This window comes from Protomyctophum bolini, assembly GCF_963924005.1.
Source record: "Protomyctophum bolini genome assembly, chromosome: 16".
NCBI lineage: Eukaryota > Metazoa > Chordata > Actinopteri > Myctophiformes > Myctophidae > Protomyctophum > Protomyctophum bolini.
In genome coordinates, this window is record NC_137877.1 from 26,080,944 (window position 1) to 26,096,474 (window position 15,531).

At 42.5% G+C, this 15,531-nt stretch overlaps 1 protein-coding gene across 4 annotated transcripts in view; it reads left to right on the plus strand.

The window, feature by feature from the left end:
• ptpn4a (protein tyrosine phosphatase non-receptor type 4a) overlaps positions 1-15,531 on the plus strand; it is a 106,876-nt gene that overhangs the window by 72,921 nt on the left and 18,424 nt on the right. Inside the window, exons 13-19 of one of the 4 annotated variants that reach the window (XM_080786317.1) lie at positions 1,144-1,212; positions 2,026-2,163; positions 3,010-3,174; positions 11,272-11,431; positions 11,909-11,992; positions 14,386-14,442; positions 14,872-15,028. In XM_080786317.1, coding sequence (XP_080642443.1) covers positions 1,144-1,212; positions 2,026-2,163; positions 3,010-3,174; positions 11,272-11,431; positions 11,909-11,992; positions 14,386-14,442; positions 14,872-15,028 — 830 coding nt within the window. The remainder of the gene's footprint in view (positions 1-1,143; positions 1,213-2,025; positions 2,164-3,009; positions 3,175-11,271; positions 11,432-11,908; positions 11,993-14,385; positions 14,443-14,871; positions 15,029-15,531) is intronic. The other 3 variants (XM_080786319.1, XM_080786318.1, XM_080786320.1) reach the window with 3 other exon arrangements.

Here is a 15,531-nt window from a genome sequence, read left to right on the forward strand (position 1 = left end):
TACAATTGCCATTGACAATGAATGGAGAACTAATGTTTGTGTTATCTGAACAAACATTAAAACTGCCATTGAAAATGAATGTGTCTGCTCATATGTGTCTGAGCAAATCGGCGTATGTATGGTTGTACGGTTGGAACCCTTGGCCAATAAGGAACCACCATTCTTGATGATGATGTACGATGATGTACAGTATGATGATTAGAGCGCCCCCCTCACTTCACACTGTGTGATTCTTTTTTAAGTCTACAAAAGTTTCCTCTACCAGCCAAAGGCCCCAACGCATCAGGGATACGAGCGAAGTTTGTACAGCAGGTCTGCTCTGATGTCGGTCTATGCGGCTGCCCTTGAGATGTTGACTGATGTTGACGCTCAGGTTTAGCAAATAACACTCTAAACGCTGCAGAATTTGTTTTTTAAAGTGAAGGGATTGGATGCAATATGTATCGCTTTGTTCTTGTTCACCCGAAGCTTGCTGTAACTAAGACATTCCCGATTGTGTAGATTGTGAGATGTTAGTGTTGATTGCTGAATGTCACATGGCGTGCTGACATGTGTCAGTATTTGTCGCACTGTATTTCACCCTGTGCATTCCTTCCATCGCTCCTAAACAAGTTCTGGGAGAATTGTTGTATCTTGCCGATGTCACAAAACCTTTTGTTGTTTATATATCAGAGGATATGGGTGTTTGTTTTGAAATGTCAAAGCCCCTGACTGGAAGGCGCTTCCGTCGGCACTGGTGCTCTTGTGAAAACACTTTGCATTATTATATTATAACTTCATGTTGTATACACAAGCACATGCAATATAGTCTGGGACGGCAGAGAAAAAAGATACAACCGGAGATGTATAAGTCAATGTTAAAATAGTAAAAAGGTGCTCCTGGATCAGTCAGATAAACAAAGGGGGAGATCCGGGCACTGATCTCAGTGAATCACTTTATTTTCCCATTATTTTTTTTTCTCCTCTATAGCAGCTTTTGAATCGACATACATTATATAAGGAGTTCCAAAACTATTGGGTCAGTCTCAACAAGTAATACCTGATTTTCATATGAATGGAAAAAGGCGATTTCAAATAATGGCCTGTTTTTTAATGTTCCGTCACATACTGATGTCTCTGGGGTTGTGTGTTGTTTCTCCCCAGTGGTCGGACGGAGGTGCAGTCGGTGCAGTATGGAAAGGAGAAGGGTATTAAAGACAGGGTCTTCGCCAGGTGAGCATCATGTGTTTTGGATGAAATCCTGAGTGGTAATTTAACTCTTGAAGGGGAATTCCACTTATTTTCAACATCATTAGCACAATCGGTGCCGGAAGTTCTTCAAAATAGGAGCTCTGGGGTGCCAGAGTTGTCTGGGCGCTTTTACTCTGAAACCCACGACCCGGAAACAATCTACTAAAAAAAGTTTACTTTACATTGCTAGCTTACATTGCGATCGTTTTAATTTATACGATATATGATCCAAAAAGCGTTCATATTTTGTGGGAGAGACGGATGAGGAGCAGAAATGAAGCGCCAGTATATCGATCCGTTCAAAACCACGGAGAGCTCCCTGGATTAGGAGAGACGAGTCATTCTTTCCGCCGTGCTAACAGCCAAGTCAACGGTAAGCTAATTTTAGTGCAGAGTGTAGCATACGGTAGCCAGAAGGTGAACTGACAAAAAAAAAGGAAAAAATTCAGAATATTCTTATCTTGCCCGGTATCATTGAGGATGCGCTAGGACATCTGAGGACGTCCTCTACAAATGCATTCTAAACCAGCAATTCTCAACGTTCTTTGTGCCAAATAATCTGAAAATGTTTTGGCCATGGACCCACAGAAGAAGAGATTTGTGTAAAAAATAGATTTTCGAAAAAAAGATCTGTACACTTTCGGAGTTGCGAATGGATAAAATGAACACATTTTATTGGGTATCAATGATTGGTCCCTGAAGGCTAATTTATTCATCAATGCATGACATACTGTGTATGTGAAAGGGAAAGAACCATCATTCATTGGTCTTGTGTCCATCATTCATTGGTCTAAGCAGATCTCCCAGCAAGCCGCTGGTCAGGAAGCTGGTGGGCGGGACCGATTGGGAGTCAGTCAGCAGGAACAGCCTATCAGACGAGAGACTAGAAACTCAGAGCCTGCCCACTCGCTCGCCTCCCGGAACGCCCAACCAGTAAGTGCCGTCGTCCTGACATACTTTAATTCTCAACAACTCTTCTGTCCAGTGCACACAGAAAGATGAAGGGGCCAGTGGCACGGTGGCACAGTTGGTAGCACTGTCACCTAACAGCTAGAAGGTCCCGTGTTCGTTTCCCGCCGGGGATGCTGTGGGTGCGTGGGGGGGTTCTCAGTGCCCATGAGCTCAGTTCAGGGCTCTCCCCAGTTTGGAAGAGGGAGAGTAGTGCCCAGGATTACAGTTTAGGCAATTGGCACCGGATGAAAAATGGGTTACAAAATTATGAGAAGATAAAGGTGCCAGCTGTTGATTCCAGAAAGAACGGCGTTTAGTGAAATGGAATTCCCAGTAGGGACAGAAATGATACCCCAAATAGGGACGCCAGGAGTGGTTAAAGGGCCACTTCACCCCTTTTGCAGCCAGATCTTATTTTAATTATGTTTGAGAGACAAAAAACACTTTCCTGGGGTTATTATGTGGATAATATGTGTTTTTTGATATGTTAGTATTTCAAAGTGTCTGTGATGTCACAGGCACTGGTCTCACTTCCTTCCTGGGCTACATGCTGTCTCAGTAAGACAGCCCTCCCCCTCTCCACAAGGAGGGGAACTGCACCAAAGCATTATGGGCAATGTAGTAATCCAGCAATCCAGTAAAATCCTAGTCAAACACACGTACTACATTATTTTTCTGGCCATAGAGTGCAAATAAAAAATTGTGCTACTGTTATCAAATACAAATACTATTAGCATTGAGTGACGAGAGTTTCTTCCAGCAGTGAGTCCCATTTAAACTGTGTGTGTGTGTGTGTGTGTGTGTGTGTGTGTGTGTGTGTGTGTGAAGCAGGAATTCAATGTTCGTACAAGAGGGCACGCGTATGCGGCCGTCGTCCGTGGGCCACCTGGTCGATCATGTGATCCACGCCTCGCCAAGCCTCCCCGTCTTTTCCTCCAATCACAAGTCTGCATCGTCCACGCAGGCCAATAGCATCAGCCTGGACTCCACCCCGTAAGTCTTAACCACACAGGCTCACGCGTGCACACACACTCATGCACACACACACACACACACACACACACACACACACACACACACACACACACACACAATTCAATTTCAATTCAATTCAATTCTAAGGGCTTTATTGGTATGAGAAAACATACGTTTACATTGCCAAAGCAGAAAGAACAATACAACAATAGAGCAATACAATCAAAACAAAAATGATGTACATTTTACACACACGTGCACGCACTCACACACCCACACACACACACCCACACACACACACGCACACACACACACACACATACAGACACATACACACACAGAAACACACACACAACACTGCAGATTGAATGTGAAGAATAAAAGCGGGTTCAAATCCAAACAAATACTCTATACATAACAAGACATGCATAGAGTACACATACTACTCATGCCCTAATACTGTACTCTATAGTGTATGTGTAGAAAAGGTTGACCTACAACTAACGATTGTAACATAACTTCTCACAATGACGTAACCTCAATAATGCCAGATTGAAGGAAAGAGACTGACTATGTGACTGTGTCACTGTGTGATGATGAGTGGAGGTGTTTGCAGAGTATCATGTTGTTACGACCGCAGCGTTTCTGAATCGAGGAAGAGATGTGTGTGTGTGTGTTTGTCACGCACGCACGCACACATTACAGCAGGTTAATGTAGTGTGTCCCCCTGTAACTTGCGGACTATTGAACCAAAGCATTGACATGTGGGTTCTACAGTAACCCGTGGTACGGTATATGGCACATTAGCACAGACCACAGGCATCAACTATTGGCCTTAACCACATTAACCCCCGGTGTCACCTATTTTGGCCATGTCAGGCGGAAATTGTCGTCGATTTTCTAAATTGCAAGCTGGAAGCGGCACGTTGTGAGCTATGTTTTCCCTGCGCGACACCATCATACGACAAAGTCTGAATAGTGCTTTAACTTAAGCGTGTGCAAACTCACACACACACACACACACACACACACACACACATACAGAATGTGTATGCATTCTCAGTATAGCATTGCCGCAATGAGTGTAAACATTTATCCGCACCTTAACCCATTAAAAGCGGGCCAGCATCTGTGTCATTTTAGATGGTTGTAGTGGCTGTTCAATAATAACAGATGTACCAGCTCACAGCGACTCACTTGGTGCTGTGCTGCATGCTTGTGCTTTAATGCTTTGCTATTGTTGAACATTTTTTTAAACATCTTGAAAAGGCATTTTGTCGAATCTGCCTCCGGTCTCTTAATGGCTTAAACTGTCAGGCTTAAATCTAACACTCAGTATCTTACAGTTTAGCTGACTCTGTTTGCCTCGAAAAAAATAAATAGTGAGTAGAACCGTGTGATTTGGCTTGAACGTGTCCTAAAAAAGAATCTGTGGCCTGATTGGATTTGTGCCGCCGGTCAAAGACCTTCCATTGCCTCATTTGTGTCCAATTGGCACTAAAAACAAACCAGTGTTTTAGAAAGGCTGTCAGAGGTCAGTCACACTGATAACACAACCGCTCGTGTTGAAATGCAACGCACTCACACTCGACAGCGCGCTGGCTCCTGACACGCTTGGCCCCGGTTGAACTACAACTGATGAAAGGTTTTGAAGGTTTCAGGGTGTTTGTATTGGAGGTCCCGTGTGGGGAAAATCCTAATGGTGTCCTCGCATTAGCTGGCAGTAACTGTTGGACTGTTGCCGCCCCGGAACCCAAACTATAGTGAAATTAGCCGATCGATCGGCTATTTTCACTACTAGCTACTACTGAATGAATGAATGAATGTCTTATTTCTATTGTCTAATGTCTATTTTCACTACTAGCTACTACTGAATGAATGAATGAATGTCTTATTTCTATTGTCTAATGTCTATTTCACTACTAGCTACTACTGAATGAATGAATGAATGTCTTATTTCTATTGTCTAATGTCTATTTTCACTACTAGCTACTACTGAATGAATGAATGAATGTCTTATTTCTATTGTCTAATGTCTATTTTCACTACTAGCTACTACTGAATGAATGAATGAATGTCTTATTTCTATTGTCTAATGTCTATTTCACTACTAGCTACTACTGAATGAATGAATGAATGTCTTATTTCTATTGTCTAATGTCTATTTTCACTACTAGCTACTACTGAATGAATGAATGAATGTCTTATTTCTTCGATTTTTCTTGTATTGCTTCATGAAATTACTAGGAAAAAATCATGAAGTTCATGACATATTTAGCTTTTTTAATAATTCATAATAATAATTAATTCAAAACTAAATGTAGGAAACAAAACATAATTGGACCCATGAAAAATGACCCACTGTTTGGGAACAGGACATTTCTTAATGAGAACACTGATCTGTGGCTTTCATCAACTTGAAATAATTCAGTACTTGCTGCCAAAGCAAATGCTGGCGACGACTGACGAGTGTCATTGTTGTCAATATACAGTAGAAATTATGGTCTGAAGAAAACAAAAGATACAAAAGATTCTTCATGTGAGATTAAAACTCCCAAAGGCCATGTTAGCTGATGATGTGTGTACAGCACTGGTTCCAAAACACTGGTTCCAAAACTTGTTGGTTTTTTGGTTTTCTATATTTTTTATTTATATTTTTTCAGTAATTTCATTGGGTCCCGATCAAATTTCTAAAACGTTTGGGATCCACTGGTCTACAGGGACTGATAATAATCTTCTTTGTGATGGTGAATCACAAAGCTAGAAGAGGTTGTCTGTATCCTATAATAGTAGCTATTGGATCGGATCTGGGGATCGGAAATTGGCTCCGATCTCATGATTTTCAAAAGATCGGAATCGGGAGGGGAAAAGATCGGATTTTTATTGTCTAATGTAAATCACAAAGAAAGATGTATAAGCAATGATATTTTGTAAAAACTGTTGTGTTTATGCTAGTTGTTTTCCTTCTGGTCCCAGTCAGAGATCATCAAACAAAGACTAGTCATACTCAGAGGCGTGAAAGACACCTATTATGAAAACAAAGGAAATGCAACCCCAGCTATACATGATGGCATACTGTAGGTGTCTCTCTGAATGAGAGAGATACTCTTTAACATGATGTCATAGGTGTCTGTAGTACTCTCTCTGAATGAGAGAGATACTCTTTAAGACTATAAGCTGTAGAACTGTATTCACTCTAATTAACCAATACATCGTTATTTTTTATTCCATGCTTTCATAGAAAGAAAAAAACCCCACAATGACAGTCATTCTAATAAAAGTATAGTCACATTTTGCCTTTCAATAATTGAAAGGCAACACAACAGACTAGACTATAGTGGCATACATTAGGATATTTGCTATTGTGATATGGCATAAGTGTTGTATAAAAAAATAAAGATCGGATTGGGAAAGATTGGTAACGTTATATCTCAAAATCAAATGATCGGAATCAGATCGGGAGCAAAAAAACGTGATCGGGACATCCCTAGTAGCCATGCATTCCAAATATTTTACTGTACATCTGTATGTTCATCAATTGATTGATTGAAATATTTATTAACAGTTTGCAGAATTACAGTACAATTTAAGCACAACTCAATACAAAGACTGTTAACTGTGAGTGGACGACCCAATAAAGCATTACACTTGTTTACAAGAGGGTCCACCTTGTTCAATTCATCAAATGGACCTGAGGCCAATTCTACAGATACTTTCTAAAAATCTGTACTTCCAAAACAGCCAAAGCTAAAATCTAAAATACATGACTCCGGAGATATTGTGTACCAATTTGAGTTTTGGACAACATTTGTAGGAGTAGTAGCAAAAAGGTTCTTTTGAAGAAAAGGTGTAATGCGGGAAAATCAAGTCTGGCACAAATGCCCCGGGCCTATTTATGTGGAGTTGTGTCATGATCTACAGCAGTGGGTCCCAAATCTTTTAGCTCAAGACCCAAAAACGTAATTAGATGTTCGCCCGGGACCCACACTAGTAAAAATTGCAGATTTACAAGCTCACACACTTTGCACCGTGTTGTGAGCTTGTATATCGGCTATTTTCAATACTTCTTAAACATTTGTTTTCTAATTCATGGAATTTATTTAATTTACTTTGATTTCTTCATAATGATTTTTTTACTTATTTTTAGCTTTTTAGAGAATGTTTTATGATTTTTATGATGAACAAAATGTAGGAAACCAGAAATAAAGGGTCCACTGCCCACAAATGGCTGACCCACAGGGAACGGCTGATCTAAATAATCGGCTCAGCTGTGTCGGAGATTAGCTGCTAACAGACCTACAGACAGACAAAGAAGTGGGTGAAATTATATATTTTTGTGCTCACAGTGAGTGAAAACATAATCCCCTCTCCTTCGGCCGTAATGGCCTCCCACAGGGCTGAATATGTGGTCTTTCGACGGCAGCTCTTGCCGAAAATAACAGATTTCTGGCAAGGGATGGTGTTGTAGGACCGAATTTCAAATAAGCTCTTTCTTGACCTGGTTGGTGCAGCAATAGTTAAAACCTCCCACCTCATAAATCCCACACACAAGTCAACAAGTCAAGCCTTTTAATTTAATTTTTTTGTTTTAATTGAAGTCGTCAGCGGTAGTGCCACTCTGTCTGGCGGTGCTGCTGAGACGGCAGATTTTAAGCCGTCTGCCTGTGCGTTTGTGGGTTTTCCCAATGGTTCACACCCTCGCCGATGTCATTTAACAGGCCTAAATGGAAAGATGAGCCCTTTGAAAAGCAGCCCGTTAAAAAAAGACTGTTTACAGGCGGGGTGGCATGGCTGAGGGGTTATACGACACAGGGCTGAACTGGAAGGTTGGTGTGCTTGTGCATGTGTGCGTGCGTGCGTGTGCGCGCGCAAATGTGGTCAATTCCTAAAACGAATTAAGCTCAAAGAAGAAACGATGAAAACATCAAAAGAATAAAATCAGACTACGGTATATAGTGTGACATTCCTCACAAGTATTGGGAGAGCATGCCTGTATGTGCGTGAGTATGATTGTGTGTCTGTTTTATAATGTTACCGAAGCCTAGGAAATTAATGGAATGGGTGGCAAATAAAGGTAGTTTAAAAGTAGTCCTCTACACTCGACAGTCGACACTCATATGATGTCAGTGAAACATGTGCCGTTTCCGTTTTCATAAAAAGTCCAAGGCTTAGGTTGAAGAGCGGAAGAGGTACTGTAACTATTTAACAATGTGAGTCAACACAGCGCGCCGCTCATTGGCCTTGGTACACAGAATGAAATCCTGCGTAGACGACGGCTAGAATCCGTTGGATGTCCCTCGTTTCACATTGATTCTGGTTCCGGTGTGCCTGTTGACCGTGAACCAAAATGTTGTGCTTTAACACAGGCTGTGCCAAGCTGTGGAATTAGTAGCCAGGTCCCTCTGGTCTGGCTCAGTGATCTGAAACGGGATCAAAACAGACTGCAGATAGTGTGTGTTTTTCTCCCATGTGAGATGGAACATTTCTCAGTTGGAATCCAGGCTGGTTAAGTAACATTACTGTGTTCCACCACCTACAGCATGAGGCTTCTCCACAGATGCACGCACGCATGCACGCAGTGCCAAGTTGTCTGTTCATCTCTCTGTTACAGAGCCAAAAGATGACATAATTACCTGTTCTTTCTCCCTAGAACGCACGCACGCACGCACGGAAGCATGCACACACAGGCTATATATGTTGGGGGGGAAAAGAACTAAAGGCAAGCCGTTTCACTCAGCGTTATACACAGCCATGTGAAGACTAATAAGTCTGTTTCTACTCTTGGTTATGATGACCTGACTGAGAACAGAAGCACAAAGCAAGTGGTCAGGACTCAGGGAATAGCAGATCTACAAGCTCTACTGCTTTTGCTACTTTTGTGTGACATAGAATTGCGAAACATTCTAGGAAAAGAAAAAAAAGATTTTTACTCAAGTCGTGAGTCGTGACCCATAAAATTTGGTACGTGACCCACAAATGGGCCCTGACCCACTGTTTGGGAAACAGTGGGTCAATGGGATGATATGATATTCTGTAACAGACAGTATGGCAACCTTCTGATGACATGACAATACAATATTCATTGCGTTTCAGTCTAATTTATTTATGTCACGTCATGTTGAAAGTCTGTGCAGGTGACATGATCTGTAGTGCTGTCGAGACAGAACAGCTACAGTTTGCCTCTTGCCTACGGCACACATGACCTCGTCCTGACCCATAGTAAATGTTTGCATGCATGCGCGCTTGTGCACGTGTGTTTGTTTTAAGGCACAGAGTGGCACGAGCGGTAGCCGACCAAACAAGGGCAATGTGGTCTGACTGGTGCTCGCTCCCCAGAGGAGGGCTTTGACACGCCATACAGGCACTGGTGGGAAGTAACCAAGTACATTTGCTTAACCCATTTTGACCTGAGATCAGATTAAAAAAATGTCTTCTACATCCTGACAGTTTTCTGAAAAAGCTATGTTTCTGTCAGTCGTTCTTCGATTTTTCAAAAATAGCAGACCTACAAGCTCGTAGTGCGCCACTCGGTGGCGCGCTATGAGCTTGTAGGAGTGCTTTGACACGCGGTACAGTACGTGTGCACATCGTAGACACACACATATACACACACACACACACACACACACACACACACACACACACACACACACACTGAAATGACTGTCTTTCATCCCTCCACCTCCTCCCTGGAGGCACAGCCATACTGCGACTGAAAGCCATAACTGAGAGTGTAAAATAAAACCAAAGGGACCCTTACGGGACAGAGAATGACTGAATGTCGTAGTATTCCAAAGGTGAACGCAGCTTGGCACACGTGGCAGATGGCGCTCCAGAATGCAGCCTTGTAACTTAACTTTAACTTAACACACACACACACACACACACACAGTCATTCTCCTTCCTAAAATCTGGTATTGAGGAAAAGTTTTTGTACGTAATGATGTTACAATATTATTTTCATTGTCTCTCTCATCTTTCTTCCATTCTTTGTCCGCTGTCCCCTGCTTTTCCACTGTTAAACTGGAGGTGTGTGTGGCCACCGTAGACATATTATGAGCTACCTCCTGTCAATAAATTCTGTGCATGATATATATTTTTTAAGTTTCAGAGTTTGGGAGTGCTTGTTGGATATCACTCAACAGCCCTGCATACCACCTGTTTTGAATTTGCACATAATGAAGGAGGTTGCTTTACTAAAAACTCCAATACTTAGGAAAATAATCACCTGCAAGGAATTAGCTCACTTTACAGATAGAATGAGGATAAAAGGGGCACGGTGGCACAGTCGGTAGTGCTGTCACCTCACAGATAGAAGGTCCTGGGTTCGATTCCCGCTTGGGACGCTGTGGGCGCTGGTGGCGTGTCCTCTCCTCCGCGTCATCAGTGCCCATACCCGAGGCGGGGTTGGCAAAAGGGCCTTTCTGTGTGGAGTTTTCATGTTCTCCCCGTGTCCCCTAGGTAGGTACCCTCACAAAAACATGCAGTAATCCTGGTCTCTAAACTGCCTCCTCCTGGCCAGCTGGAGCGCCTGATGGAGGGGAAAGGAACTGGTTGGAATGACGTGTTCCTTCCACGTGCTACGTCCAACCAGGGAAACTCCCCCCTGTCAGGTGTAAAGGAGTGACTTGGACACTCATGCATGAAGGAAGCATGAGTTAAAATCCGTTGCTCTCCCCAGTTTGGCGGAGGGTGTGTAGAGCCCAGGATCATTAGATAATTGTCACAGGGGTGAAAAATGGGTTACAAAATCATGGGCAAAAAAAAAGGAAAGATGATAATTCAAGCTTTTCGTACAGCTGCAATGTTGGTGAGTTTGATGTTTAATACAATCAGATAGGACTTTTCTGTTTGGATGAATGGGCTGTCCATGGGAAGTTGCACCTAGTTAGCACCTTGCTGGCAAGATGGCAGCTGTGTGCATATCGTCAATGGGGTACACACAGAAACACAAAGCTGGGAATAGGAGGGGCTAGTGCCCGTCAAAAATATTTAACTTACATCTCATGAACTTATGTGCTGTAATTACACAAAACAACACTCTCCCTCACCTCATCCACTTCTCTCTCTCTGTCTCCGTCTCTCTGACTTGGTGTCTTTCTGTCCCTCTCTCAGCTCTCCAGAGGGTATTGACGGCCAGCCCCCAGCGCTGCCCCCCAAGCAGCTGAGCAGAAAGACGCTGAGTCAGATCATCCAGGCCCACTCTCAGCAGAGTCTGCTGGACAACCATGTCAACGAGATGTACGACGTCCCCGTCAACGCAGAAAAGACCACGGTGAGCTTGGCATCACTCTCTAAATCACTGCTTTGATAATATATTAACCCAATCCAAGCCATCCACGAGATATCTCGAGGAAAGCTATTATTACCAACCGGGGCCATCCATGAGAAACACAAGATTTGATTAAAAAAAAAAATTGTTACGTTTTTCTTGCTTCCGTTGCTAGCCTCCAAAGGCCTCCCATTGTAGTACCAGCCACACGCACAGTTATTGGTGTTTTTTCTTCTCAAAATGTTACAATGTTTGGGACCTTCTAAAACATTAATCTGAGCTCGCGCTTAGGAAATGTATTGTCCGCGAGTTAGTACACAGAATAGAGTGAGGCTAGCCTGATGTGGAGGGCTATCACTTCCGGGTCTGGTGGATGTGGCTCTTCTTCGTTGCTTATGTCACTAGCCTCACGTGTGTGTGTGTGTGTGTGTGTGTGTGTGTGTGTGTGTGTGTGTGTGTGTGTGTGTGTCCTGCACGCAGCTAAACGGAGTGGTTCCTCATGATAATCTGGTCCTGATCAAGATGAAACCTGACGAGCACGGTCGCTTCGGCTTCAACGTCAAGGTGAGAGCGCTGCCACACATTTAAGTTGACCATTACTGTAATTGTCGCACAAATAATTGTGATAATTCGTATTTAAGTTTGCCTTTTAGGCTTCGTAAACACAAATTGCACAGGGCAGATAGGACAAATAACGTAAATCACACACATTTAATAAGATTTACTTTAATTTCTTTCTTTTTCTTTTTTTACAAAATAGTGGAAATAGTTGATCTACAAGCTTGTAGATCTGCTATTTTGAACATTTATATTAATATTGTACTGAGCAAATGGACTGTTATAACCTTCAAAAATAATGATAATAATATTCTTTATTGTCTCCACATCATATATTTTCTTTGTCATGGACACTTTAATAATAAACATTATTCATTCTACTTGAGTTGGAAGCATTAAGACCCATTTTAACCCTCAATGGCTTCCTTTCTGAAAAATAATGTCATTGTAAAAAGATTCACGCCTTTAGATATCTATTTACAATGAGATGCGGACGGGAGCTAGTGCCACTTGGACCCGGACGTAACGTAGCACTACAAAATGAATCAGACTTAAATACAGAATAGACGAGTATTCAATTGCGATTATCTCAAATAATTGTGATTATGTATAAAGCTGCCACTCCCTGCCTGCACACTGAAACCAGAGCTTGTCACCATTATGACATTTTACTCCACCATTTATTGTGTATTAACGATTCAATTGTGTGGCTCTTAGGCCTTGTAAACGGAAGTTGCATGGGCCAAAATGTGCCATATTATTTAATACTGGGGCCTTGGGCCTACTTGGAACGATGCAAGTTGGAACTGAATGCCCCACCAAGTTATTACTTGCGCAAGCAGAGCGCGCAAGTAATCACATTTCGCTTGGTCTCTTCGAAGTGAAGCCAAGTTTTCTTCAACCGTAAGTCTGTGCCTGGTTTGCTGGGACTAGTTACAAGTTACAAGTTACAAGTTACAACATTACGTCATATACACACCATGTACTCTGGTCCCAGTTCTCAACGATGACGTAATGTTGTAACTGGTCCCAGCAAACCAGGCACAAACCTACGGTTGAAAAAAACTTGGCTTCACTTTTTGGAACCAAGTAACCACAGTATACTGCTAATCAAATTACAACTACATACTCTGTATGTAGTTGTAATGTGATTTGTAATTTGTAAATCTGTGCCTGGTCTGCTGGGACCAGACTACACAGATGACCATATCTCTTACGTCATCACTGAGAGCTAGTCATACATATACACACCGTGTACTCTGGTCCCAGCTCTCAAAGATGACGTAATGTGGTATCTGGTGGGACCAGATTATACAGATGACCATTTCTCTTACGTCATCACTGAGAGCTAGTCATACACCGTAAGTGTATGCCTGGTTTGCTGGGACTAGTTACAAGTTACAACATTACGTCATATACACACCATGTACTCTGGTCCCAGTTCTCAACGATGACATAATGTTGTAACTGGTCCCAGCAAACCAGGCACAGACTTACGGTTGAAAAAAACTTGGCTTCACTTTTTGGAACCAAGTAACCACAGTATACTGCTAATCAAATTACAACTACATACTCTGTATGTAGGTGTAATGTGTTTGTAATTTGTAAATCTGTGCCTGGTCTGCTGGGACCAGACTACACAGATGACCATATCTCTTACGTCATCACTGAGAGCTAGTCATACATATACACACCATGTACTCTGGTCCCAGTTCTCAACGATGACGTAATGTTGTAACTGGTCCCAGCAAACCAGGCACAGACTTACGGTTGAAAAAAACTTGGCTTCACTTTTTGGAACCAAGTAACCACAGTATACTGCTAATCTTCTGTATACTTCTGTATACTTCTGTAAAAAAGTAGTTAGGTAGCAAATAGTTACACGTAATGATTATACATTTCAAACGTTCCTTCACGGAGATACTGAGATGTGATAGTTTCCAGCGGTCGAAAGTACTTGCGCGCTCTGCTTGCGCACTAGTAGGCCATTTATGGCCTACTAGTGTGCAACAAGCAAGTATGCACTCGGCAGAGTGCAGTTCTAGTTATGTCTGTGTTGTGTCACTTTTATGCCTATATATGGAGTTCTTTGTCAGGCATGGCCAAATATGGAGTCTATGGAGATATCAGAACATCAGATAATGTCAGAACAGGCCAGGAGATCTAGGGGTGATCAGGTGCGATCAATTGGCTAATTTGGGCCCTGTTTAGAGAGAGCCTGGGCAGTGGGCAGGGGCCCTGTCCAGTGATTATGACAATTATTTTGCTAAATAATTTCCATCATGTCAAATAATTGCGATTAGGGGATTATGTGGTAATTGTGACAGGCCTAACTGAAACATGACGCCAGGCTGACACACATCATCTCACCTCCATGATGTTTGTCCATGTACCTACAGGGGGGAGTGGACCAAAAGATGCCCATCATTGTGTCTCGAGTGGCCCCTGGAACATCGGTAAGCTGACACACACACACACACACACACACACACACACACACACACACACACACACACACACACACACACACACACACACACACACACACATACAGATATCATCTCAGACTGGTGGAAACCTCATAAAACCAAAACTGTTACTTTTTCAAATTCAAAATGAGCACGGAGCTACTTGTTTTGAGCTTGAGAATGTGCTACTTTCTATGCTTTTGTGTGACGCTGTAGTATGATCACGTAGGAGGGCATTATTTTTCAAAAAAGTTAAACTATGGAGAATAGGAGGTTTCTGCCTGACTGCAACGATATTTAAATCTTAGTAACACCCCACTTTCTCTCCCTCTTTCCTCCCATCACTTCCTGTATATCTCTCTCTCTCTCTCTCTCTCTCTCTCTCTCTCTCTCTCTCTTCCCCCCATCCCCTTGCAGGCTGACCTGTGTGTGCCTCGCCTTAATGAGGGCGACCAGGTAGTGTTGATTAACGGGCGGGACATCTCTGACCACACCCACGACCAGGTGGTCATGTTCATTAAGGCCAGCTGTGAGAGCCACTCTGGAGAGCTAATCCTATTGGTCAGGCCAAACGGTGAGTTGGACATTACCCCCCCCCCCCCCCCCCACCTGTGTCTGCTTTTTACGGGCTAATGCAGAGTGAAGTACAGGCACCATGTATAACTGAACTATGTTCTGGTCAAGTCACACAGTCCATTTAAAGTTGTTTAGTTTCTGCGTATATACAAACCAAGAGCGGTACAGATTGCATTCTATTGGTTTGTATGTGCAAAAACATAATCCTGCATTCTGTTTATCCCAGTCATTGGCCAGTTTACACAGTCAAATCAGTGTTACTTTGACTCCAAGGAGGTAATAATGGAACCCAATGGAATACTGCTCTCTTAAACAAACACTATATATTTTACTGTGTATTGTGTATACAAAGAGAGGGGCAAAGCATTTCAGAAGGATGAGATCAGAGTTGATAAGACCTTCTTAGTGTCTCAAGTGGGCCAAACCGGGATTGATTTTTGATCCCGTCTTATAGTAAAGAAACGTGTAAGATTGCGTGATATATTCAAATCCATGTCAATC